We start from the raw sequence: 26,655 nt of genomic DNA, 5'->3' as shown, positions 1-26,655 counted from the left end.
TTCTTGGTTTCATTTCCTGAGCTTCGGAAGTCTTATTGAGGAAATCATTTTCTGTGTGTGTATGTTAGAATGTTAACTCTATGTTTTCTTCTTGAAGCTGCATTGTTTCTGGTTTGATTCCTAGGTCTTTGATCTACTTTGGGTTGACTTTTCTGTAGAGTGAGATAGGGATCTAGTTTTCTTATACCCATTTGTTTAAAAGGCTGTTTTTTCTCCAACGTATGTTTTTGGTATCTTTGTCAAGGATCAGATGATTGTAGTTGTGTGGATTTGTCTTTTTGTCCTCTCTTCTATTGGTCTACATGTCCATTTTTATGCAATATCATGCTGCATTTGTTAATATAGGTGTGTAATGTAAATTGAGATCGGAAATTGTGATGCTTCCAGCATTGCTCTGCTTGTTCAGAATCCTTTTGGCTATTATGGGTCTTTTAATCTTCTATATGAATTTTAGGATTGTTTTTTATAGTTCTTTGCAGAATACCATTAGTGTTTTTATAGGGATTGCATTGAATCTATACAGTACTTTTGGTAACTTGGTCATTTTCATAATTCAATTCTATATGAGAGGTCTTTCCATCTTTTTGTGTCTTCTTCAATTTATATTTTTGGTATTCAGTAATTTTCATTGTAGATATAGTTAACCTCCTTGTTAGATTTATTCCATTTTTTTTCTTTTTTCTTATAAATGGAATTGTTTCTCTGATTTTTTTCAGTAGATTCATTATTGAGGTATAGAAAAGTAATTGATTTTTATTTGTTGATTGTTGTACCCTACTATTTTGTTGAATTTTTTTTTCTGTTCTAGAATTCTTTTGGTTGAGTTTTTTGGCTCTTCTAAGTTTAGGATCATACCTTCTACAAATTGTGACAATTTTACTTCTACCTTTTCTCTTTGTATCTCTTTTCACTTTGCTCTGGCTAAAATTTCAAGTGCTATTTTTAATAGAGTATGCTGTGACCTGCATGACCATTAATTCAGAAACCAACAAGGGATGATGATGAGGGATTAAGAAAGATACACAAACATTTAGAGAGAAAAGTGGGATCAGGTGGGACACAGATCTCTGATTGAGGACAGTGACCCAGAGCTGACTCCACATGATTATTATATAGGTTTTATTATCAAAAGTCTATTTGTGAAAAAGTTTCTGCAAAGCAGGCAGGCTTGAAGGTCACAGCACTGACAAGACATTATGGTTATCTTGCTATGCTTTCTTAATCCCTGAGAGTGAGTGTCTGAGTTTCAAGGTTAAGACTGATAACTCTGGGCCTTTGCCTAGTGTCCTCAGGCTGGCATTGCCAGAGCAGCTGGGCAATGTCAACCAGTACCTTTACACAGGGGATTCCCAGTGTGAGTGCACCACCACAGCCATGAGGCAGACACCTTGATTGGCATCACTGCTCCCCATAGAAGTGGTAAGAATAGACATCCTTGTCTTGTTTCTAATTTTAGATCCCCCATTCAGAAAAATGATGACTTTGAGTTTCTTTTATATAGCCTTTATGATGTTAAGGTAAGTTCCTTCTATCTCTAGTTTCCTTAGTATTTTTAACATGAATGGGTCTGAATTTTGTTGAAGGCTTCTTTTTGCATCATTGAGACAATCATGTGGGTTTTGTCCTTAATCCTTTTTAGGTAATATATTCTATTTACTGATTTTTATATGTTGAAGTTTTGGGGGGTCTCCATACCAGTCATCTCAGCATTGTTAAATAATGACATGGAGAAAACCGAATCTATATAAGCTATAATATCCTAAAAATGGAGGGTTGTTGAATATCTAAAGATATGAATTGCCCTTTCAAAAGTACCTCCTGATCATGAATGCTAGATGCCCTGATGTCTGTTTTCTCATGGTCCTAATCAAGGACTTACCATGTGCCATGTTATATACTTAATTGATTGATTTAATTTTCACAACCAATATATGAAATACTCTTTTTTTTACGCTAGAGGATACTAGTGTAGCTAGAAGGTAGTAATTTATCCAAATCAGACAGAAGTCAACAGATCCAAAATTTAATGAAGGCTGTTTGGGGCATGAGAAACTAACTTTTTTTTTAACTACTACATTATACTCCTCTTATCTACTGATGTGAAGTTTATAATTGTTAATTAATTATAAAATTTATACCTCCAAGGGGCCATGTGTGTATGTAACAAAAGAATCCTTGAACAATGTGTTTTATGAGAGGGGATTATTGTATCATGAAGAACAAGAGCCTAGGAAATGAGTTTTTTCTTAGCTCCACCAGATGGTATAGAGAAAATCAGTTATCCCCTCCCTAGACCTCAGATTTCTCACATAACTAAGTTTGGGTAATGGTGTCATAAAAATAGATGACCTCTGATAGTAGATGTGCCTTAATATTCTTGGATTAAGCAATTGAGACTATGATGGAGGAATGTATACTTTCAGGATGCATCCATACTACCTATATATAGAGTGAAAGAAAGTCCAAGAGTCATGCCAAGAACTTTTCCTTCCAATCGGTACACTAAAATTTAAGAAAGCCTGCATCATTTCTTTCTTTATCCTCGTAAAACTACTCATTCTTTCAGATACCTACACTGAGATTTGGAGTAAAAGCGTTTTCTAATGTCACATCACCTTTTATTGCTTTGTTTTTCAAATTCTCAGCAGGCTTATAAATACTGTGTTCCATGATCACAATAGGACATGTTCTTTTACTCTTAATGCTTAGATGTTCAAATCTATAAGACTGCATAATTTTTAGCAATTTTGTTGTTTGCTCTACACATAATTTTTAGCAATTTTGTTGTTTGCTCTACACATAATTTTTAGCAGGGAATACCTAATTTCTGCCTAAGGTACACTCAAAATATAAGGTGGAACTTTGTCATTTACAAATCCAATAAGTTGCCACTTTGACAAGGCACTGTTGTGTGTGTATACATTTAAGTGAATATGAGTGTATTTGTTTATTTTTATTTTTGTAAATCCATTTGAATAGGGAATTTGCTTTCATTTGGCCAATTTAAAAACAGATTACAGAGAAAGACCTGGCTTCCTTTTATCTTTCCAAAAGTTGACTGAGAGGCATAATATCTGGTTGCAGCTTGTACCTTTGTTGGCTAAGATCCAGTCAGATACTCTAAGGAATTGTCTGGCAGATTTTTTTTCTTAGGGCCTTTCAAAATTCAGAACTGTCTCAAGAGAACAGACATGAGCAGTGGGGATGGAAGGGATCGCTCCTAAAGATGTAGCTCATTCCAATAGATACAAATGCTGGCTTTAGTTGTTTTACCACTAGGTTTTCTTGCACACAAAAGTTCCCAATAAAATCCAGCTGGTTCAAATTTTGTCTGCAGACCTGAAGCCCAGCAAATTTGGCTTGGCTTCTTATTTTGTGGAAAATGCTTCACACGGCTGTAATCTGGAAATATTGAAGTGTACAAACCCTCAACAGAAACAACAGGAGAACAGCTGTCTCCCACCTTCACTGTCTCCCAGCTCTGCTCTTAAAGGCTTGGGTGTTGTGAAGGGAGAGGGGAAAAATCTGACACTGAGCGTGAAATATATGAATAATCCAGGACTACTTTTGTTGTTTGCTCTTCGTGAAAATAGAAAGATTAAAGAGTTGTCAATGATGAGTGAGACAACTCCCTTTTTTGGCATTACTAAAGAAGAAAGCAGCACTTAAGATCATGGAGGGACTAAAATAACAAAACAATATTGCTACAATTTGAACAATAATAGGCTTTAGGAGGTGCAAGCATTGTGTTATCTTTTCTATTTTCCACCCAGTGCTTTTGTTAGCTTCAACAATCCCCTTGTTGCCTATAATTAGGGATGGAGTTAGTGCCAAAGCTACATAAAATAAGTAGTCTTTCATTTATATTTTTGTGCATCATGATTGTGTATGTAAAATCATAAAAATCATTTATTATGAGCATGTAAATTCCTGGCTTAAACAGCCAAGTGTTCTTGTGACAACAGTATAATAGCATCAGATGTATTCCCATAAAACACCATATGTGGGCACTTAGTAGTTACTGCCCTGGCACCTACATGCTGAGATATCATCTTAAAGAGGAACTCCTAAGGGGGGAAAAAAAAAGAATGTTGGTACACAGACAAACAAAGTCTCTTCAATGAGATGGGTTAGCAACAACTAAGGATTTGCTAGGAATCCATTAGTGATGGCAATAGTTCATCTTCCATTAGAATCAGAGTCATCAAGCCTTTTGCTAGTGTTCTTTTCATGGGTTCATGAAAATCGTTTACAGCTCTGCAAACAGAAAATATTCTCCCAGTCTAAAGCTTACAAGAATGCTCTAAAATCACAAAATACTAGATTTTGAAATCTAGTAAATTATAATCGATGCCCAGTGTAATTTTTATTCTTCTCCTGCATTACTCTTTGGAAAGCACATATTTAGGGCATGTGGTATAAATCACAGCAAATACATTGGTTTTCAATCTAGATAAAATAATGTGGAGTGGTTAGAGCTGCTTCTTAGCACATGTGAGCATTTAGTCATGTTATGACGGGTGCCTCTGTGACAAAGGCTATTCCTCTTTGTCTCTTTCTTTGCTGCTGCTGCTGCTGCTGTTCCAGGATGCAATGGTTTCATTTGGTGGCTGCTACAGTTGCTTAAGTTTTCTTGTCTACCAATGGGCATCAAGTTTGTCACAACTCTGGTGCTGATGTTGTAATCTTGCATTAGCACCTGAGTCAGGTGACCAGACACTCCCGGTAGGAAGATGACAGGGACTTTCAAATCAACTCAGTTGTGAAAGGAAGCCAGAACCCACTGGTTCCTGACTGTATACCTACTTTAGTGGGAAGGCAAACCTGAAAAGTGGGAAGCTATATAAATCAGTTCTCAAGATGCTCAAGATGTTGTTTTTGTTTTTTTTCTTCGCAAGGAGTGACTTATCTTAGTAACACACTGTGACATATTATTGGGGTCTTTGGGAGAAGCTGAGGCTGCTGGTGTTTTAAGTTTCTAGGCCAGCAGTGATTCAGAACCTGCATTTCTATTCACCCAGTCTTCCTAGTGTAACAGAATGTCTAAAACTCACAATGGTATTTTGTTTAAACTCCATATGGTAGTTATTACCTTGGAAATGTACACTAACCATATGTCTACAACCCTAATAGCTACTTCCAACACTTCTACATGGCTGCTTTGACCCAGTCCATTTTTCTCACTATTTTTTTGGCCCAAACTCCCAGCATGCCTACCATACAATGCAAATATTGTCTTTTAACTGTTTTTGTTCTTTTAATACTTCTGGGTAGCTAGATGTAAAGGAATTTTTAAAGTGGTAGCATTTTTTCTGATTTTCTGATTTGTTGTTGTTGTTGTTTTTTTTGTTTGTTTGTTTGTTTTTTGCAGTTAGTAAAATTGGTTTAGCAGTTACCATTCTTGTATCTGGTTATTCTCCATCTTTTGCTTAGTTTTTAAAGGACTTTATCTGTTTTAGAGACCTTTCTTCCCTGTCTTTTCTCCATCCCTCTTCTCTCAAGAACTTGTATCACACTAGCATCAAGTAATATGGTTTATAGCATGAATCTTCTCTTTCAGCTCCAAAATTATGTTTTCCAATCTCTACTGATGGTTCTCCTACATGATTATACATTGAGGATGTCTGAAGGGATTTTGAAATGATGCATGCCTAGTACTTTATCTGTACTTCTCCCTTGACCTATTACATCAAAATTACCATGATATGAATTCTGAATCTTTAAGTGCTCCATAGTTAATACTCATATGTGACCCCTATTAGAACACATTTTTCAGATTATACAATTATAGCTTCTATTGTGTGTCTACTCTCTATGAAAGACTTTACAGCCTTGCCTTGCTTAATCCTCATAATAAGCCATTAAGTATTATTATTCTAATTTAGTAGAATAGGAAACTGGGGCATAGAAGACTTAAAAAAAAATTAGTCCAAGCCAAACATTAAGCAAATTTTAATGAAGGGTCTTTAATCCATGGCTGGAAGTCCAAGGCTGCCTCTTTCCATTTAGCTTTTTTACTCCATGTGACATTCTATGGTCTATATTTACCAGTAACCTACTTTTATGTATATTTTTCTTATTATGTCTTTGTGTGGTTTGTGTAAAGTGTAAAGGCGGCTGGAAAATCTTTATTTACAAAGGGGCTAATCTCTTGTATTGTAATTCATTGTGAAAATATTCACAAATTATAATAATGTTGTGATCTAAATTGATTGGGGTATAAAATCCCAGCAGATATAATGATGCAACACATAGTACTTATTTTTGAGAATAAGGTGAACTTGAAATGGTACAGAACATAGTAGCACAAATAAAAGAATATCTAAAGGGACAAAATATGTGCTTAGCACAAAGTAAGTGCTTGACAAAATTTATCATTTTACAACTCACTTTTACTTGATATGCCAAATGAAGAGTTGGTTAAATAAAAAAATTTCTTAGGTTCATGAGATGACAGGATGATTCAGAAAATATTTGGAGTGAAGATGAAACAATAAAAACATGCGGCTGGTGCCTTTCATCAGATGTTTTAAAATTTTTTATTTGTTTCAATTAGTTATACATGACAGTAGAATGCATTTATGCATTTTGATATATCATACATAAATGAAGTATAATTTCTCATTTTTCTGATTATACATGTTATAGAATCATATTGGTCATGCAGTCGTATATGTACATAAGGGAATAATGTCTGTTTCATTCTACTATTCCTCCTAACTCCATATCCTCTCCTCTCCCCTCCCTTCATTTCTGTCTACCTAATCTAAAGTAACACTATTCTTCCCTAGTGTTCCCCCAGCCCCGCCTGCTCACTGTGAATTAGCATCCACATATTAGAGAAAACATTCAGCCTTTGGTTTTTGGGGATTGGCTTATTTTACTTAGTGTGATATTTTCCAGCTTCATCCATTTACCAGCAAATGCCATAATTTCATTCTGCTTAAGGCTGAGTAATAATCCGTTTTTTATATGTACCACATTCTCTCTCTCTCTCTCTCTCTCTCTCTCTCTCTCTCTCTCAGCATTTATTTATTTATTTATTTATTTATTTATTTATTTATTTATTTATTTATTTTTATAAGGTGCTGAGGATGGAACCCAGGGTCTCTCACATGCTAGGTGAGCCCTTTACTGCTGAGCCAAAATCCCAGCCCACACCATATTTTCTTTATCCATTTTGTTAGAAAGATTTTACAAAGAATATCTGCAGAGAGAATGTCTGTAGAAGGCATTGTGATTTGAAGATTTGTCTCATTGATTTTTAACAATATGTTCTGTGTTAGTTAGATATTGTCTCATTTAAATAAGGGTGCAGAGCCTCAGTAACTGGCTTAAAATGATTGAGCTAGAATGAGACACAGCCAGGTTTTAGTCCATATTTGATTTTTAATTTTGTTCTACTATGTTCTGCATCATTTTGCTGGTCAACAAAAATACTTTTGTTTTAAGTTTATCTTTATGCTTTATCTGCTCTCTTCCCTGACTTTACTACCTATTGTATTTTTATCTTCTCATGCCTAACTTTCTGCTATAGCATCACAGTTAGATCTCACCAACTAAACCATCCTATAAAGCATAGCTACACTGTCAAAGCCTGCCTTGTTTTGCTATTTCTATGTGCAGAAGCAGCTATTGCTCTTCATTACTCCTATTTTTATTCTTCTCTAAACTCTTCATCTTCCAAGGACACTTAGAACAAATCAGTCTTATTTCCTACAAACCACACAATGTGCACTTTTATCCTGGTTGTCTCTTGCTGATTCCCCTCACTTTATTCACATTACTCCTCATACTGGGAACTAGACTGAAAACTTCATGACAGCAGAGTCATGGATCATCCTGTGACTATATCCCCATGTTGATTATCATGCTGCTACCTTTGAAATAGGAAGTAATTACTTAACTAGACAGTCTTTGCTCAGGTCCAAATATGATGGTTTCTGTAGCATGCTTCCATGGACATTGATAGGTGACCAGAAATAAATGATCCATGAACTCCTTCTGGTTCTCCTAAAATGGGTCTCCTAAGTATACAGCAGATTCTAAACTCTTCATATCCCATGAGACTGTACTGAGAAATTGAAGAATGGCAGAGTAACTGGCAGCAAAAGTGGAATTAATGTTCTATCATACCAACCTCTCTAAGGGGCAATAAGAGTAGCATTTGGGAGGTAAAGCATCTCCCAAACCACAGGAGAAAGATTTTCTTAGCTCCCACGAAGAGAGAACAAGAGAAATTATGGTGCCAAGTGCTTAATAAATGCAAGGATTATAAATTAGCGTTTATATTGGACACAGATATTGCCAGTGTGGTGTTCTCTGGTTTTCCACTGACTAGGTAGAAAAAGTATACTCAGTAAGCATCTTATATCTGCCCCAAATATATGCTTGTCTACCAGGCATGTGATTTGTATGTATTACACATATTTTCCAAGATTATTTTTCATGGATTTCCAAATATATCCCCTGGAGAAAAGAGATTTAGTATAGTCCAATCTGTTATATTAAAAATCTAGAAAATGCAACAAAACAGAGCACATAAATTGTCTTACACAAATTTTCCATCTTTAATTTGCATAGCACATAAAACTATAATAGAGAAATATTATTTCATGTTCAACATGAAAACTCTGACTTTTCTAAAAAGCTTTGAATTTACTGTGTCCTCCCCAAATCAGATTTCTGAAATACACAACAGAGGGTCCTACTTCAGAAAATAATCTGGGAGGACCTTTCCAAGGAAGTGATCTTCAAGTGCACACTTGAAGAAAGAACAGATGTCTACCCTAGAATGAGGCAAGAGCAGGTGTCATGTGCTCCCGCAAGAGACAGGACTTAGTGTCCAGGCTTCTATTGTCTGGAATAAAATATCCAAAGAAGAGAACACTGGAGAGATCAGTCAGTCTTATATTATGTAGGACCTTCTAAAAATGGCAGAGTTCTTAGATTTACATTTAGTTTCAATGAAAAGCCATTTAAAGATTTAATTAGGGAAGGTACACTATTTGATTTGGGTTTGAATAATTTTGAATGTTGTTGATTGGAGAAGGAATAGCAGAAAGATAAATTAAGATTATTAGCAATATTTATTGAGGCAATACTAATGATGTATGATGATGACTTTAGCTAGTTCAGTGAAGGTGGCAATGAAGAAGAACAGAATTAAGACATATATTTAGATCTAGCATATGCCATCCCCTACCCCTAGTTTTATACCCAGCACAGAGTTTCTCTCTCTCTCTCTCTCTCTCTCTCTCTCTCTCTCTCTCTCTCTCTCTCTCTCCCCCCAGACACACCCACTCACTCACACACACACACTTTTCATATTTTTATACACATAAAAATATAATTAATGGAACTAATTGGCTACTAGGGCATGTGACTGAGAGAAAGGAGAAAATCAAGAATGATGTCTAGATTATTTGAATGATATGGATCTGTTGTATTATTTACTGAGATGAAAAAATATAATTAGAGAAATTTATTTGGGTACAAGCAAAGTCGAAATTCAGATTGTGACTTTTAAATTTGATATAGCTCTGTGATATACAAGCAAAAATATCAAGAATGAAGCTGAATATAAATCTGTATTTTGCTTAAAGTCATTGGAAAATTATTAGATTTTTTTATTGCAGAGAAGAACCAGGACTAAATTTCTAAACACCCCAGTATTTAGAAATCGGGACTAGCAGAAATCTATAAGGAAAAATAAATTGAAATGGCTAAGATGGCTTTAGGTGACATTTACAGAATCATTTCAGAGGATGAGTGGGGGTAAAAATTTGTTTGGAAATGTTGTTCAGTAAATTGGGGCGAAGAAGGGAGAAAGTTGTAATAGACAGTTCTTTCAAACATTCTGGCTAAAGAAAGATAATCACAAGCCATAGTTGTTTTTTAATATCCTTATTGATGCATTATAGTTGTATATAATAGTGGGATTTGTTGTTGCATATCCACACATGCACACAATGTAACAATAAATTTTGGTCAATATCACTCATCAGTATTTTCCTTTTCCCTCTCCTCCTCCCTCCCTGCAAGTTCCTGTCCTCTACTCTATGGATCTCCTTTCCATTTTCATGAGACCCCGTTCCCCCATCTTTCTTTTTCTTTTTCCTCTCTAATTTCCATATATGAGAGAAAACATGAACCTTGGCCTTCTGAGTTTGGTTTATTTATCTTAATATAATAGTCTCAAGTTCCATCCATTTTTCTGCAGATGACATAATTTCATTTTTCTTTATGGCAAAAAAACTCCATTGTGTATATATGCTACATATATCTATTCATCCATTGATGGACTGTTAGGCTGTTTCCATAGTTTGATTGTCGTGAATTGTGCTGCTATGAATATGGTTTTAAAAGTTCATTTTTATATTGATAATTTAATGGAGTGGTGTGGGATTCTCTCAAAATGGCTAGAAAATGTATTACTGATAAGTGGGAGGGAATAGAGGAAATAGGAAAGTCCTTGAGACATCATCCTCAAGGTCATCTTTGGCAGTAAAAGCAAAGGCAGCAAACTTGGTGTTTTTGATAATGAGAAAGCAGCTGTGGGTAGGTCACCTCTTAATCTCCAGTATCTGTCAACAGTAATGTTTACAATAGTTGTTGAAGAAAGATAAGAAAGAAAGAAGAAAAGAAAAAAGACTAGGAATGAGAAAGAGAAGGAGAAAAAAGAACCAGCAAAGGAATCCTTTCTTCGTTTTTCCCGTTCCATTCTTATTTCGGTTGTGCATTATTTCTCATAATGGTCCCCCAGAACTCTGTTACCCCAATAATAGTTTTTTTAACTGTTTATTTTTTAGTTATAGGTGGACTATATGTGGTGCTGAGGATCGAAACCAGTGTCTCACGCATGCTAGGCGAGCACTGTACCACTGAGCCACAATCCCAGCCCTTCTGAGCCACAATCCCAGCCCCATAATAGTTTAATTTTCTAAAAGAATCTTGCAAACATAAATATCATTAGTCTTGTTTTGCAATGCAAAAACTAGGCTCAAAAAATTATTGACTTTCTTCACTTTTCTTAGATATCCCTAATCCAATGCCCAATATGCTTACTCTTTGCCCATCAGTAAAGAGATTTGATGAGTGGAATCAATCTCCTGGCCATATAATCACTTAACCAATTTTTATTGTTTTTTGCTGCTATTCTTTGCAGCAGGGACAATGGATTTACATTTTAAGAAATGAATGATGAAAAATATGTAACTTATGTGAAGACATTTAACTAATGTTAATTCAAACTAGAACAAACTAAACATTATACAGCAGTAGATATGTTATTTCAAGTGTAAAAATTGAGAATAGATGCTTTTTTAACCATTAGATTAATTGCTTGAGTACAGAATTGTGATAGCTTAATTCTGTTATTGTAAGTTAGATACATTATCTATTCTCAAGAACGTTGCTGAATAAGAAGTTTCCACAACACATTTCTCCTTTCTCCTGCAGATTTGCTAGTTTGTACAGAAAAGACATAGTAAAATTATATACATTTTTTCCATTTAAAAACTCAATAACTTAAAAAAACTTTTTTGAACATATCATCATTCCAAATAATGTTTTGAGACTTTCTGAAATGCATATTTAATTTTTTCTCATGTTTTCCCTGTTCTCAATCAGTCTATGAAAATAATTATATAAGCCAGCCAGATAAATCTTGCACTTCTCAAAAAAGGTGGTGATTAGTGAATTTTCTATTTCTAATTAAGATATCAAAAATCTATCTGGACAATCAATGGTACTGTCATTTATATGTGTGTTCATTAAAAAATATTTGTACATTAAGAACCTCAACATATAAAACATGAAGTTGTAAAAGTTATGAAATATAGAGCAAATTATTCCCATCATTAGCTTACATTTGTCTTTATTATTAACTAGCTCTCTTAGTACATTTATGATATAAAAATTACTGCTCCATTTTGGAGATATATTTTCTTCATTAAGTTCATTATAGACATAGGCAGTTTTCCCCCAAGTTGACTCTTCTAAGTTATGACTTAATTAAAATGAAATGAAAGCTTACAAATTTGCAGTTTGAAGTATGTTTAATTTCTTAAATAATTATATTTCAAATATACTGGCATTTATTTTTAAACTATTACTTTGTATCTGATCTACACACCTTTTATAATGCATTTATCATTCTATAAAAATTAAATAAAGCAGAATTTTAAGCCTCTGAAGTTCTCAGCCACTGTTAAACAAGGATTTTGAAAGAAAAAAAAGATGGAATTGATTGCATTTCTCCAAATCATTTAGGGAGAATACTACTTAAATTTGTTCCTAATGCAAGGTTGAAATTAATCTTGATTTCCCATCAAATATATAGGGATTTTATATTACAGTGGATAATAGTATGTAATTCCTCTTGGGTATAAGTTAAGATAAACAAGTCACTGACAGTGTTTATCTATAAATATAGCAGATGGTGTGGGACTGAGGTTGGTAATCAACTCTGCCGACTTTAATTTCATGGTTATAAAACACTGTAAACCTCACTATTTATGAAAGGTAGGCAAGAATTTCCAATGGGCTTCAGTAGCCAAGAAACCCTCAGCAATATTAATCTCTCTAACTGATATTTGGTATTCTCCCAGGGTGTAATATTTAAGATTGTGGGGCAATTACTAGACACATTCAGATTTTCACTGGGATCATTAGCTAGCATTTCTGTCATTGATCTATTATGACTTTGTTAATGAGTTCCATGTGAGTGAAATTTAGTGAATGAGACAATTCTTCCTAATCTTTGCTAGGTGAATGGTTAACAGTTACTTTAAGAAGTTATATATCTAAACAATGGCCTAATTTGTCAAAAAGAATGCTTTTTTTCTGATGTTAAGGTAAGTCAAATTATGACACTACACAGACCAAGTGTACTTAGGGATAGAATTTCATAAACATCATAATATTGTTTGAATAGTCAATATATTTTATATATACATATATATCTACATATATGCCATGTGTCTGCCTAAAAACTTTACAAAAATCATATAATTTATAAAGAAATCAAAATATATATTCATCATATTTTCAATTGATATAAATATAATATTTTAAATATATTTTAGTCTAATCATTCATTTCACTAAAAATCTATATGTTCAACTTGATTAAATTCTTACAAAAAAGAACATTATTTATAAAAAATATTATTTGAATTGCTCAGTTTTTCCATTCCAACCTTATAATGAATAACAAAATTTGTCTTGTAAACATGGGTGTATTTAAAAAAGTCTAAAATCATACCCCTAATACATCTATATTTTGAAAAGTTTGATTTTTCAGTTTTCAAGAAATTTTGTAAGTATGATGAGCTAATGTGCAACTTGAAGGCTAAAAATTTTTGAGCTGAACATTTTTTAACTCTATCAAAATTTTAAATCCAAAGCTTGTGTGTGTGTGTGTGTGTATATATATATATATATATATATATATATATATATATATATATAGAGAGAGAGAGAGAGAGAGAGAGAGAGAGAGAGAGCCTGCTGAGCTACCTCCATAGCCCAAGAATGAGCTTTCTAAGAACCAATCAGTACTTTTCTAGTTCTTGTATTGCTTCTCTCCAACCGAATCTGGAAATTTTATACTGAAATTCCAACCTATCTGTTAACTGATTATTCCTAACATAGAGCTCAACCTCTGGGTTTCAAGGGATTCTGAACAGCAGCAGTCGAGGGCAGAGAGAATTGGGTGGAAACATTGATAATATTTTTTCTCATCTCCGTCCCTACTCAGAACCTTTGTCACTCGTTTTCATTGGATGTAAGACCTCACTATTTAACTCATTTCTGTAAACAACTGTCTACTCCTATTCCCAGGTCCTATATAACATCTAGAACAGAGAACACCAAAGCCTCTCTAAATTGGAGGTTTCCCCTCACTTTCCTTTCCTTTTCTTTCTATTCTCTTTTTTCTTCCTAAATGCTTCCAATTGAACTGAATTATCATCATTGAAGAAATTGATTATTGGGCTATTGGTTATATTCTATATTTTTATGTGTGTTGTGTTGAGTCAAAAGTTGGGGTGATTTTTTTTGAAGTGATCAAAAAAACCCAGCTAAAATATATTCATTCATTTTTAAGATGATATCTTCTTTGTCTTTAAAGAGGAAAAAACAAAGAAAAGAACATATCCCACAGAAAATGATTTCTTTTTAAAACCTGGCTCCTAGGAAGCATGCTCTCTAGAGTTGTAAGCTTACTAGAAAACAGTGGGAGCATATTTCACAGGGACTAGGAAAAGGCCCCAAGAAGACTGGGGCCTCAGAGTGACTTAAAGTATCCTCTCAGGGTGTCTCAACAGTGGGCTGAAGGTCTCACAGGCCAGAGTGGAGTGGGGTGTAAGCCTGGGTCAAAGGGAGACAGAACATCATAGATAAACAAAGCCAGGTATTATAGTGTCTGAGCAGAGGAGCAAGTGGGCATTTAGTTTAAGGACTCTCCTTTATAGGCACTCATCTGTGGATCTTAGGGAAATAAGACATTCTTAAAAGCACAGTAAAACAATCACTTTTATAAAGAAGAAATCTTTCTCAATGTCCCAATGGATAGTATTAAGTTATTGTCTTGGGTACAATGAGTAATAAAATATAATCATTTTTTAAACTAATCTTGTTTTGAAAAAGTTTCTATAAAGAAATTATCTGACTAAAAGGAGGAGGAAACAAACTTAAAAGTTGAGATGTTCCTGATTACATGCAAATTATGAAATTTATTAAAATAGCATCATTGAAATAAATTGTTGCCTTTTAATTTTAATATTAAGCAAGTTATAATCAAGGGGACAAATGCACCATATTTAAAAACTTGAATCTCATTTTTGTCATTTTCTTTCAGATTACCCAATGCTGTCTAATTTCAAGGGCATTGCATTGTTTAAAAGAAAACATGCCAAGGAAATTACTCTAACTGGATTTCATTCCTCCTTCAATGGTCAGTTAAAAAAATATGTCCCCTATAATACTTTTATTATTTATCCGCTGTAAAACTCCAGTGATATTTAAAGTCTTTTATTCCTAGGGCAAGTCATCTATGCTGTGATGTGCATGACAGTCACCTGTGGAATCCTTCTCTTGGTTATGCTCAAGTTGAGGTAACTGAACATAACTCAGAAGGGAAGGGCTGGAGGGAATCATTTAGCTGTGTTAAAGCACATTTCACAATGGATGAGCTTACGCAGGCCCTGAGAATGAAAGCTTCTCCGTTAAGACATGCTAAATCAACTTTTATGTGGGATAGGTCCATGGAAACATTACTCATGGTCTTCAAATGTAAGGGAAATGTGATCATTGGGGATTTTCTTACACTGTATTTTACAAGCACATATGCATTGCATGTTGCTTCCAATTAAACTGTTATCAGTATTTCCTCTTGGTTTTTGTGCAAAATACAAATGAAATTTTGTTATATTTTTATTCAAATTATATGTAGAATTGGTGAACTCAAATAACTAACCTATTGTGTATCTCAAAAAGTTTTTATTTACCTAAGATGATGAGGCCTCACAGCATACCCATAGAAAGACATAGTCATTACCTAACATTAATTGATTCTTTCTAAATCATTTTCCTTGAGAGTATTCATGACTGGAGTATTGTAATGCTCCATCAAGTATGTAAGACTTTTAAGACTAGAGACTCAATCAAACTCTAGACTTCTGAATTTAGGGGATTTAAAACATTTAACTTATTTATTTTTGCAAATAGATACAAGATGATATGCACTAGTTTACCTTCCATTAAAATATAACTTCATATTCAAATATCAATCATTTTCATTTGCTTTTACTTTATGCATGTGTATATGTATAATTTGAGTATCATAAATGTTAATGAAACAGAGAGTGCATTTACATACATCTGTAAATATACTTATATACACATAAACTATATCAGTAAGATTGGGTATAGACAAGAAACAAACTATTGGCTATTTCTCTTATATTTTGACATCTGACATCCACACAGACTGGCTCAGTCACCTGCACAATGCACATACATATATTGCTCCTCAGAAACAACCTGAGAAATCCCAGATGAACAGGCCTTGACAACCAGGAAAAGACAAGGGAAGACAGAAGTGGGGGAGTGTGTAACAATAGCAGAGGGTGAAGTACAGAAGAGTATATGTTCTGCTGAAAGACATTTCAATTTATTTATTTTTAAATGCAATGCAGCTAAAGAAAGTATATCTACTTATTGGATTCAATCCTGCTAAGTGTTTAATATCTTGTTTACCAAAAGCAGTACCAAATAATCTGCTTTTTCCAAGACCTTAAAAGTTTTATCTCTGAGAAGCTATTATATGGGTTCTAACATACAGTTTAAAGGCCAAGTAATTACGGCCTATTTCTAAGGGAGAAAAGTACCATTTGGAAGTACCACTTTATTTGGTTTGAAATATCTGAGAGCATTGCTCAGCTACTCTACTTGCTTAGACATTCAATGACAAATCTATTGTTTCGGAGAAACACTTTTGTGGCCCAACAAAACTCCTGTGTTAAGGGTCACTGATCTTTACTTCTTAGCCACATACGTAATATATAAAGTTCACCCTAGCCACATGGGCCTGTGAGATTTTACTGATGATATTGTACCAAAGATAAATCATATGTAAGCTATACATAATTCCCGATGAATCAGCTGTGACTTCACTTCTTTATTTGCCTGCATAGGAAGGTTTATCCCTGGCAGGTCCAATGGTACATACCTGTAATCCCAAAGATTTGAAAGGTTGAGGCAAGAAGATCACAAGTTTGAGACTGATTTGGGCAACTTAGTGAGACCCTGTCTCAAAGTCAAATAAAAAGGAGACTTGGGATGTAGCTCAGGGGTATAAACAGGAGGGAAAAAAAATTAAAACAAGAGAGAGAAGAAGAAAAAAAACTACAATATGGATACTACAGTTAAATATATGATAGTCCTTAGAAACACATTAGAATATTTTGTAACTAGGACTTTACATTTGGAAACTTATTTTTCCCCATTTTAGGCACAGACTTCAACCAAAACAAGTATATTTGGAAAATACTTATACTAGCATACTATTAACTTTTGCTTTTTCTTTTACACAGACTCTCCAGAATAGCAAGTCAAACAAGAGATTCTCCACCAATCCAAATACCTGGAGGAGTCATCATTCATTGAGTCACAGATCATTAACAGCCACTTTCTTTAAAGCAAGTCTCTGTAGCCAGTCAGTGGAATGCTACAACCATCATTAATAAGGAAAATATTAAGATGAATTTAATGTATTAATTATAAAATGTGAGGTGTATGACATGAGGATCACAGATTTATCTTTTTCTTAAGAAAATACTCTAGAAAATGCACTAGTAGAGAATTAAAGTTTCCCTTGAAGACAATAGATGTTAATCAAAATTTCATTTTGTTTTTATGATGAATATAAATGCACATAAAATTAACTAACTACATTAAAACATGAGATTATAGTTAACAGGTTGTTTTATCTGATCAGTTTTATTGGTTTCTTTTAGCTTGCCAAAATGGAAATGTTAATAAGAATACCCAACACATCTGTGAGCTACATAGACTTACCTATTTTCAAATCATTACCTAGATCATTAGCATTAACTTTACTTGCCTAAATATGTTTGGTTAGATGAGGAGTCTTAAAAGTCAAAATGATATCTTGGAATTTTTGTTATTTGAATATTTTTGAATTTTACTTTTTAAATTTGATGTCTTTATAGCCATAAAAATGTAAAGCAACTACATTAGATAACAAAAGTCAATGTGTATTTCAATAATGATGTATTTTGATTGTGAATTTATTTTTAATGTTAACTTTTATGAACTTCTGCAATAATAAAGTAATACTTTAATTTCTACTTTCTGTATTGCTTCTATACTGCTGCTTTTGACTTGGTTTAACATCAGGATATAATTGTTACCAGTAAATTATGGAAAAGATGTTTATTAGTTCAATTTTTGATACATATGTGTACTTCAACTGTCTGCAATCATATCAGTACCCCTCATCCAGAATATTAGTGAAATTGTATTACTTACAGTGGCAAAAAGGAAAAAAGTATTTAATAACCTGAAGATACTACCATACTAATATTAGAGACATATTTACAATTAAAAGTCAAATATTTTCTGCTTATTTGATCTTAATTCTATTAATATTCCCTACATTCCAGATTAAATTAAATTTAAACTTAATATTTGGCCCTGAATATTCAGAGTAATTGCAAACATTTTACCCTTAAAACAGGGAAGAAAAATTTGGTGAGTCACAGATGCCCCCCCGCCCCCCCCCCCCGCCAAGGAGTTCTGTACATTACAGTGGGTGCATGTTGCATAGAAAGTTAATGTGATGAGAATGTAGGGATTTTCATCTCTAAAATACTGGTATTTAGTTTAGACTTGCTAATGTCCAGGAAAGTGTGAATTTTATCTGAAAAACAGAGGAAAGAAGTCAAGTTGTTTTTAGAAATACTTTGTGTTGTGAAGGCCAGAACAGGGTGTGAAATAGAGGGCCTCCAGAAAATAAGAGAGTCTTGTCTCTTTGGCCAACAAGAACAAGAGGGTAGAACTACAGAAGGAAGAGTCAGCATGAAGCATTTAGGGAGCTAAATAGTACCCTGTCTTCAGAGCAGGGGGTTCAAATTGACATAATGCAGGACATAAAACTTTTTTCATCCATCAGAACTGAAACACAAAGGGTCCTTAAACACCAGGCTAAAGAGTCACCACAGCTAAAGTGTGGCTGGTGGCTCTTTCAGGACGTGGCCCCCATTTTTACCCTCATCATCTACTCATCTGCCCTCTGGGAAGTCTTTCTTAACATGCCCTTCTCTGCTTCTGCTAGGCATCCTTGCTGGTTCTTCCGCACCAAGTGCTCCCCATTCCTAGGCTCACACACCTCCCTATAATTCCTTCTTTATTCCACTCATTAACATCCTATCACTGATAACTTTTCTCTTTATATCACTCTATCACTTCGGCCTCGTCATTTCTTTGTGGCATTTATTACTTTCAGAAATTACCTTGTTTACTTTTTCAAATCTGCAATGTATTTGTAAGAACTGTAACACTAGTGCTTAACATCCTGGCTAAGACATAACATTATTAATAGCACATAGTATATTTATATAGTATATGTTCAACCTATAAGTGTTGAGCAAATTAATTAATTCAGGCTTTCAAGATTTTTTAGCTAAACATTGCAGTAAATTTTAAGCAGTCCTACTGTCAATGTAGCCCTCTGTATACAATTATTTATATTTTTTTCTAGCAAACTTTTTCTCATTGAGAAATCTGATAAACTCACTCTCTTATGTAAAATGATTTTGTACCATTTCATAGCCTTCTAAGTGAAGCAATTCATTTACTAACAATTACTTATTGGCCATACACTATGTGTTAAGGAGTAGAAAGCAGAGATGAACCAACAGATCCAGGTAACTGCTTAGAATTTACTCAGAAAGGCAACAATGAAGAATATTTCATACACTGAATAGATGGGGACTTGAAATCAGATCTTTGCAAGGAGTTGAGGTTGTAAGGATCATGTTAAGAATTTCCATTAAGAGTAGATTTTGATGGATGTCTTTAGGTAAACCATGGTGTCATTTAGAGAACTGGTTCATTTAGGTAGGGATAAGATTGGAATGGAAAATGGCAATATGCCAGTTATTTTCAGATCTGTTCCCATCCTTCTCTACCTCTTAAATGTCTTCAGGACTTATATGCAATACATAATTGTTTTTGATCTACAACTTCCAGTTGAATTCAGCCAATGGTGGAAATGGCAGATAGGAAAATGTTCCTGTGGATACCTCCTTAGGGTATCATTGTGGGTTGGCTTTTTTTCTTTAACTGTTTCCATTAGTGTGGCCTTTTCTGCATCTCCTTCTGGATTTCTGTATAAGTTTCCTCTCCTTTTCCTTTCAGACTTAGTGGTACTAATAGCTCAGTTGTTACTAGTACTAGATGGTGTAGTTTCTGTACTACCCATTTTGGTTTTCCACAACCATACACATCTGTACAAAGATTCTGTAAATCAAACATTCCTAAGAGTCATACACTTTAGATAAATTGGAGTTGGTCCTAATTTGAGAATGCCATCTGTTTCTATTGGTTCTTTGACTGATGATACTGGTGATTATATCAGGTTTGGACCAATTGATTTTCGAACACCAGGAGGACATCCATGTGGAGTTACCTAATAGTCAACTTGAAACTCTGCTGAGACTTGAATTACAGCCTTTAATTTCAAGTTTTCTGATGTCTTCCTTACATCTCGCTCATTCCAGATGAGAAAGCCAGTTTACACCAAAGACCTGCTTGTGATCTTTTGAAAAACCATTGTGAGGAAGGGTGGCCAGATCACCAGATGGCAGAGATAAAGACCTCTCCATAAAAGAATTTGGTCATTGATCAAATTCCTTTCTGGGTTTTCTGAATATTCTAGTAATAAACTTTTGTACCTCCTGTTTCATTTGCATATTTACCCAGAGCCTGCTTTTTCCCACAGAATTCCTTCCATAAACTTCCTCAGGCATTCCTGAGAGCTGGGAATCAACAGAACAGCACCAGCTGAAACTCAGCGATCTGAATCAGAATTGTCTCTCAGGAAGGATGTTAGGGCAGAAGGAAAACAGGAACTCATACCTGGGGCTCACTTCTGTTCCTACTTTTGAATTCCCTATGAGATTCCTGAGAAACAGATTCGGGAGTTACTAAAACATGTATCCTATTCATCGTTATAGACAGTGAAATGAAGACAAATAAAGAGCAAGTAGATTTCCTCTATTTTTAAGAATACTCACAATGGTGAGCTCAACAAATCCAAGAATAAGATCTAAGGGACCAGCAGTCAAAACAATGGCATGGCCCCATAGCACAAGATTAACGTGCATCCTTGGTGCACTGACACTGCTATTTTTACACATCCTTGCCTGCCAGGTTTGCTCCTCCACACTTTGCTGTCTTCAGAGCTTTGAGATGAATACCATCTGGGCTGAAATGATTTACTGTACTAGAGTTTCTCAAGTTGTTCCTCCTTGAGGCTTCAATGTCTACTCAGACCACACTGACTGCACCCCGAAACTTCAGGCAGTAAAATGAGGGTCTCCAAAGCATTCACAGAGAAATCACTTACAAGAAGTGTTTCTTTAATCAGAAGTCATAATATTTACAGTTGTTTATAGTCTTCTATAAAAAGGAGAAAAATGTGTGTTTAAAACACAGAGGTCTAAAGTTCTAGCCAGGTAAGATTGTCAGATTTAAATATGATAGCAAAGTCAGGAAACTTCATAATGTCATGGAATTTTTCCATCCAGTGTATATTATTATGTTAATAGGCCTGTGAAGTATAATATATAACTATTTTGAGTGTAATGAATTATTTGATATTTGCATCTATAAGAGAAGTAAGAGACATAATTTGATAAAATATTTTCTAAATATTTTATGAAAATATATTTTTGTAAAGACAATTATGAAATATAACTTATGTCAGAAAATTCTGAAGAAATCTTGAAATATTATAATGATAATTCTGTATTGAATTTCACTGATAAAATATTTTCTAAATATTTTGTCTATCTAAAAACATAACTATAAATAGAAAACATTCATCTTTCAAGTAAAGTCTTCAGTTGTGAGCTGAAAAAGCTTTTGATATATGTATATAGTACTAATTAAGCATAATTTTTGATTCACAGTTTAATATACTTTGACATAAAATTACATGTTATTTTCTATGAGAAGACACTCTTAAAAGGAGTTAGGAAGATATATTTCCTTGATTATGAAATTTCTGTATGTTACTTTCCATAAAATAATAGTATACAACAGAAACAATCTAAATGTATTTAAGTGGAAAGAATTCAAAACAGAATTATCATTATAATACTTCAAGATTTCATTGGAATTTTCTGACATGAGTTATTTTCCATAACTGTCTTTAAAATATATTTTCCTAATATCAATATATTTATATTTTCGGTGAATGTTTTATTGTGTTTGTTACATTCTTCTAATACTTTGAAACAAAGGAATTCTTTTCAAAAGTTCTTATTTCATGAATATTGAAGATAATATGACTAATACTGGAGGGTTATAATAGCAATGTAACATAAGAAAAGGAATAAGTACAAAGATAAAATAATTATCTAGGCACATGAACTACTCATGACAGTATGTACAACTAATCCTTTTAATCAGTAGAACTACAGAAAACAATAAGAACAACAAAACTGTACAAGGTAATTATTGTATATGCTTTACATGCACTATGTAGTTAAGTACAAAAATACAGTGAATACTACTTTGGTCTACTTACAACATTTTTAAAAAAGAAAAAAAAAGTCTGATGGTTAAAGAGGTTAAGCAATCCCCAAGGTCTCACAGCAATATGTAAAAATAAAAAAAAAATGTAATCAAAAAGATACATCAGGGCTGGGGTTGAAGCTCAATGGTAGAGTGCCCGCCTTGCATGTGGTGGCACTGGGTTCAATCCTCAGCACCACATTAAAATAGCTTGATTCCTAAGTCTACCAATAATCACCCTGATTATAATTATTAATATTTTTATGTTTGACAAATATGCAGAAAATACCTATTTTAGATTTTTTTTCTCTAAGATACTACCCATATTTCTCACAGATTATGAATTAGAATGCTTCACGTGGAACCAAACAGCTTAAACAATAAGGAATACATATTATTTCCTTAACAAAAGGTCCAAGGCAAAGGATCTCCACTGCTGCTTCACTTGGTGGTTCCAAGATATTTTCAAAGACTTAAAGTTTTCTTTACTGCCATCTTGATAGTGTGGTGGGTGCACAATTGAGAATTCATTTAAAAACAGGGAAATATAGAAATTCAAATTACCATATTGATCTAGTATAAGAATTGATTCTGAGTCCCTTGGGAGAAGGGTAAACTCCCAAACAACTTGTCCTACAGCAAGGATGATTCAAGCAGGCTTTCAGGTAGGCAGCCAACAGCTTCTGCTACAAAAGAACAGAAAAAATGGCCTCAAGCAAATAAACTGGATTAGCTTGGGTTTAAACTCTGTTTTCCATTTGGCAACTTGGAACCAAATGGTGTAAACTTAAGATAAGTGTTTCTCAGCTGACAAAAGTGCTCTAGCTCTAACAATTCAGTGTTTTCTATTTATTAATAAAGAAATTTTGTCTAGTAGGAAAACTATATTGGTTGTGTTGTGTCATCAAAAGAAATATCATTTTCAGTGAAGCTCTTTAAGAAACTGGGAATCATTCATTCACCAGGGAGGGAGAGCTTGAAGGTTGTGGTGCTAATAGCCAAGCTGCAGAATCCTTCAAGAACAGAATGAATAACTGAAGCCTGGAATTCTGCTCTTGTCTGAGAACCATATGCATCATAGAGGTGTTTTTAGAGGTCTCAACCATGGTGGACACCTTTGCTTTAGGAGATGGGAAAGATTAAAAGGATAAATGCTACACAAGAGTGAGAAAAAAAATATTTAAGATTGCTGATACCAAATAAGCTACCACAATACATAAAAGGAAACAATGAGGAGTAAAGATCCACAAACAGAAAATTCAGAAGTAAAAGACGTTGTTACTGACACACTTCAGGGTACCTATGTTTTTCTTTATTCTTTTTTATTTTTTGTGTTTCTGGAGATTGAACCCAAGTGGTCTCTCACTGAACTATATCCTTATCCCTTTTATTTTATTATTTTGAAACAGGGTCTTGCTAAGTTATCTAGGCTAGCCTTCAAGTTGCAATCTTCCTATCTCAGACTCCTGAGTTACTTTTTTAAATTTAGTGACAATTAATCCAACTATATAAACAATGATAGGACCCAACTATTAAAATTTAAAGATAGTAATCTGAAGGGTAAAAAAATAAATTAATGCCCTTAATATGTTAATAATAGATAAAGAGCTTGGAGATAAGTTTTGAGGATATTGACAGAGTGAAATGATAACTGAATTATGAAGAATTATTTAGTATTTCCATGATTGTTTTGAGCTTTTTGGAATGGGTAGGGAATGGAGAGACAGTGGTGATCAGAAGTAAATAGAACTGGGAGTCCTCAGCACTACTGGTGGCAATACTGAAATGCATTAGGATTGTTTGTTATTTAATGAAGTATTCTTCATATGAAATCACATAAAGCATTCTATCCCCATTGTATTTGTTCTTATTTTTAACCATACACCTAGGAAATTTATATATATATATATATATATATATATATATATATATTTATACTGTTTTACATACTCTCTTCTGATTTCCTTAGGAGTGCTGCAAATTTCATCACAAGTATTAATTTGATTCAATTTCTTTTCCTCCTTTCCCCAATTTCGTTTTTATTTATTTATTTATTTATTTATTCCTGATGCAATGAAGAAAAGGAGCAAAACAAGTTTAGGAATGAGGAAATTGGCTAGCAACAGGCAAACACTAGAATGCTCAGACAATAGCTAACAAACATTGTTTTTAAATTTGTTATTATAACTGATGCATAAAAACAATAAATTGTATATATTTATGGGACAATGTGATGCTTGGTATGCATTGTGTTATGTTTAAGTTGGGGTAAACATATTCTTCAAACTATCATTTATTTATGGTGAAAACTTTTAAAATACTTGCTTCTAGCTTTCTGAGGTACACATCATATTATTGTTATTTATAGTCACTTGTTTTACAATAGCACACCACCCCAATTTTTCTTCCATCTAACTATAACTTAGTACCTTTGGTCAACCTTTTAACATTCCTTACTCTCCCATATTATCTCCAGCTTCTGATAACATCCTACTCTCAACTTCTATGAGATCATTTATTTTAGATGCCACATATAAGTGAGATCATGCAGTCTCATTTTTCAGCCTGGCTTATTTCACTTATTTTACTTTAACACACTTAGTTTCACCTATGTTGTCTTAAATGACATGGTTTCATCTTTTTTTATGGCTGAGTAGTACTCTGTTATGTATGTGTACCACATTGTCTTTGTACATTTTTTCTGCTCGTGAGCACTTGGTTTGTTTCCATTTCTTGGCTAATGTGAATAGTGCTGCCATGAATGTGTAAGTGCAGCTGATTTCATTTCCTTTGATATATATCCAGTAGTGGGATTGCTGAACCATATGGTAGTTCTATTTTTCACTTTTTGAGGAATGTACACTGTTTCCCCTAATGGCTAAATGTACCTTACCACCAAGAGTATGCAAAGGTTCCCTTTCTCCACATCCCACCAGCACTTGTTATCTTCAGTCTTTTCTATTAACAGCCATTCTTACTGGGATGAAGTGGCATCCCATCACGGTTTTGATATGCATTTCCCTAAGGTTTAGTGATACTGTGTGTTTTTCATGTTCCTGTCAATCATTACATGTCTTCTTTTGAGAAATGTCTTTTTTAGGTCCTTTGGTTATTTTTTAATGAATTTCTTTTTACTATTTCTTTTTTTTTCCCATTCTGTATGTGTCTCTTGACTCTGATGATTGGTATCCTTTGTTGTGTAGAAGCTTTTTAGTTTGGTGTCATCCCTTTTGTCTATTTTTGTTTTTATTTCCTGAGTTTTGAGCATTAAGTCAACTATTCATTTCATTCACTGTAAAGTACATTATCTATGTAAAGAAACTGCCTAAAATTGATGAGACAAGAGGGTGTAGTCTACAGGCATTGGTCAGGTTATAGTTGGCTCTGTGTTGTGCTTCTCAAACTTTAATCTTCATCAGAATCACCTGGAGGACTTGCTAAACAAAAGTTTCTGGGCTCTGCTTCCAGAATTTCTGTTTGTTCTCAGGTGAGGTGAGAATTCATAACTCTAGCAGTCCTCTCATGATGCTGGCACCACTGGTGCGGAGGCTCTGCTTCGAAAACAACCGATGGAGTGGCTTTCAACGTTTGTATGTCCATTATAGTAATCTGAGCAATTTTAGAACTTACAGACACCCATGCCCTTTCCTAGAGGTTAAATTTATGTGTCATGGCCATCCAAAGCCTTGGCATCATTTAAATCTCCTGGACCTCTTCAAGAGTGTCCGCTACTGCATTCCTTTGGGGAGTAAAATAGTTCACTGCTCTCTCTCTCTCTCTCTCTCTCTCTCTCTCTCTCTCTCTCTCCACATTGCTGTATTCTGAAGTATTTGTTTGAAGCTATAACATCTATTCCCTCTCTCCATCATGGATTCCTCCTTGCTAAAGTCCCTGTGCCATGTTGAGTTGACACACAGACAAAGAACAGCTGAAGAATGAGAAGTAAAGCACTCTTATGTTGAAGTGTCCTCACAATTTGTGTTAGTGTGATTATTGTTTGTTATTTCTTCCCTGGCCTGAAAACCACGGTGCCATTACCATTGACAGGTGAACTGGCGATCAGGGAAGGGAAAGTGGTTGTTGAGAATGGGTGGGTACAAGTTGCCAAAGTTGGATTTCTTGCCTCTGCCTTTTGCATCCATTATCTCCCCAAGGTTGAAAGGTCCTATCCAATGTCAGCTTTTCTCACAGCATATCCTCCACAGTTTTTATGCTATAACTTTTAGTAGAACTTTAAAATGACTCAAGTCTGCCAAAGCTGGATCATGAGATGTATAAGGAAGTTTTCAAAATTTAGAAAACATTGCTCTCTTTCTCTCAACAAGGC

The 26,655-nt window shown here is 34.1% G+C and overlaps 1 protein-coding gene across 1 annotated transcript in view; it reads left to right on the top strand.

The window, feature by feature from the left end:
• Nucleotides 1-17,171, top strand: part of Gfral (GDNF family receptor alpha like) — a 58,986-nt gene extending 41,815 nt beyond the window's left edge. The window contains exons 7-9 of the mRNA XM_076859489.2: nt 14,863-14,958; nt 15,046-15,118; nt 17,099-17,171. Of these exons, the coding sequence (XP_076715604.2) occupies nt 14,863-14,958; nt 15,046-15,118; nt 17,099-17,171 (242 nt within the window). The remainder of the gene's footprint in view (nt 1-14,862; nt 14,959-15,045; nt 15,119-17,098) is intronic.
• The last annotated feature ends 9,484 nt before the right edge of the window (nt 17,172-26,655 follow it).

This window comes from Callospermophilus lateralis, chromosome 6 (assembly GCF_048772815.1).
Source record: "Callospermophilus lateralis isolate mCalLat2 chromosome 6, mCalLat2.hap1, whole genome shotgun sequence".
Taxonomy (NCBI): domain Eukaryota; kingdom Metazoa; phylum Chordata; class Mammalia; order Rodentia; family Sciuridae; genus Callospermophilus; species Callospermophilus lateralis.
The sequence above is the reverse complement of the archived record's forward strand: the minus strand, read 5'-3'. Positions and strand labels throughout refer to the sequence as shown.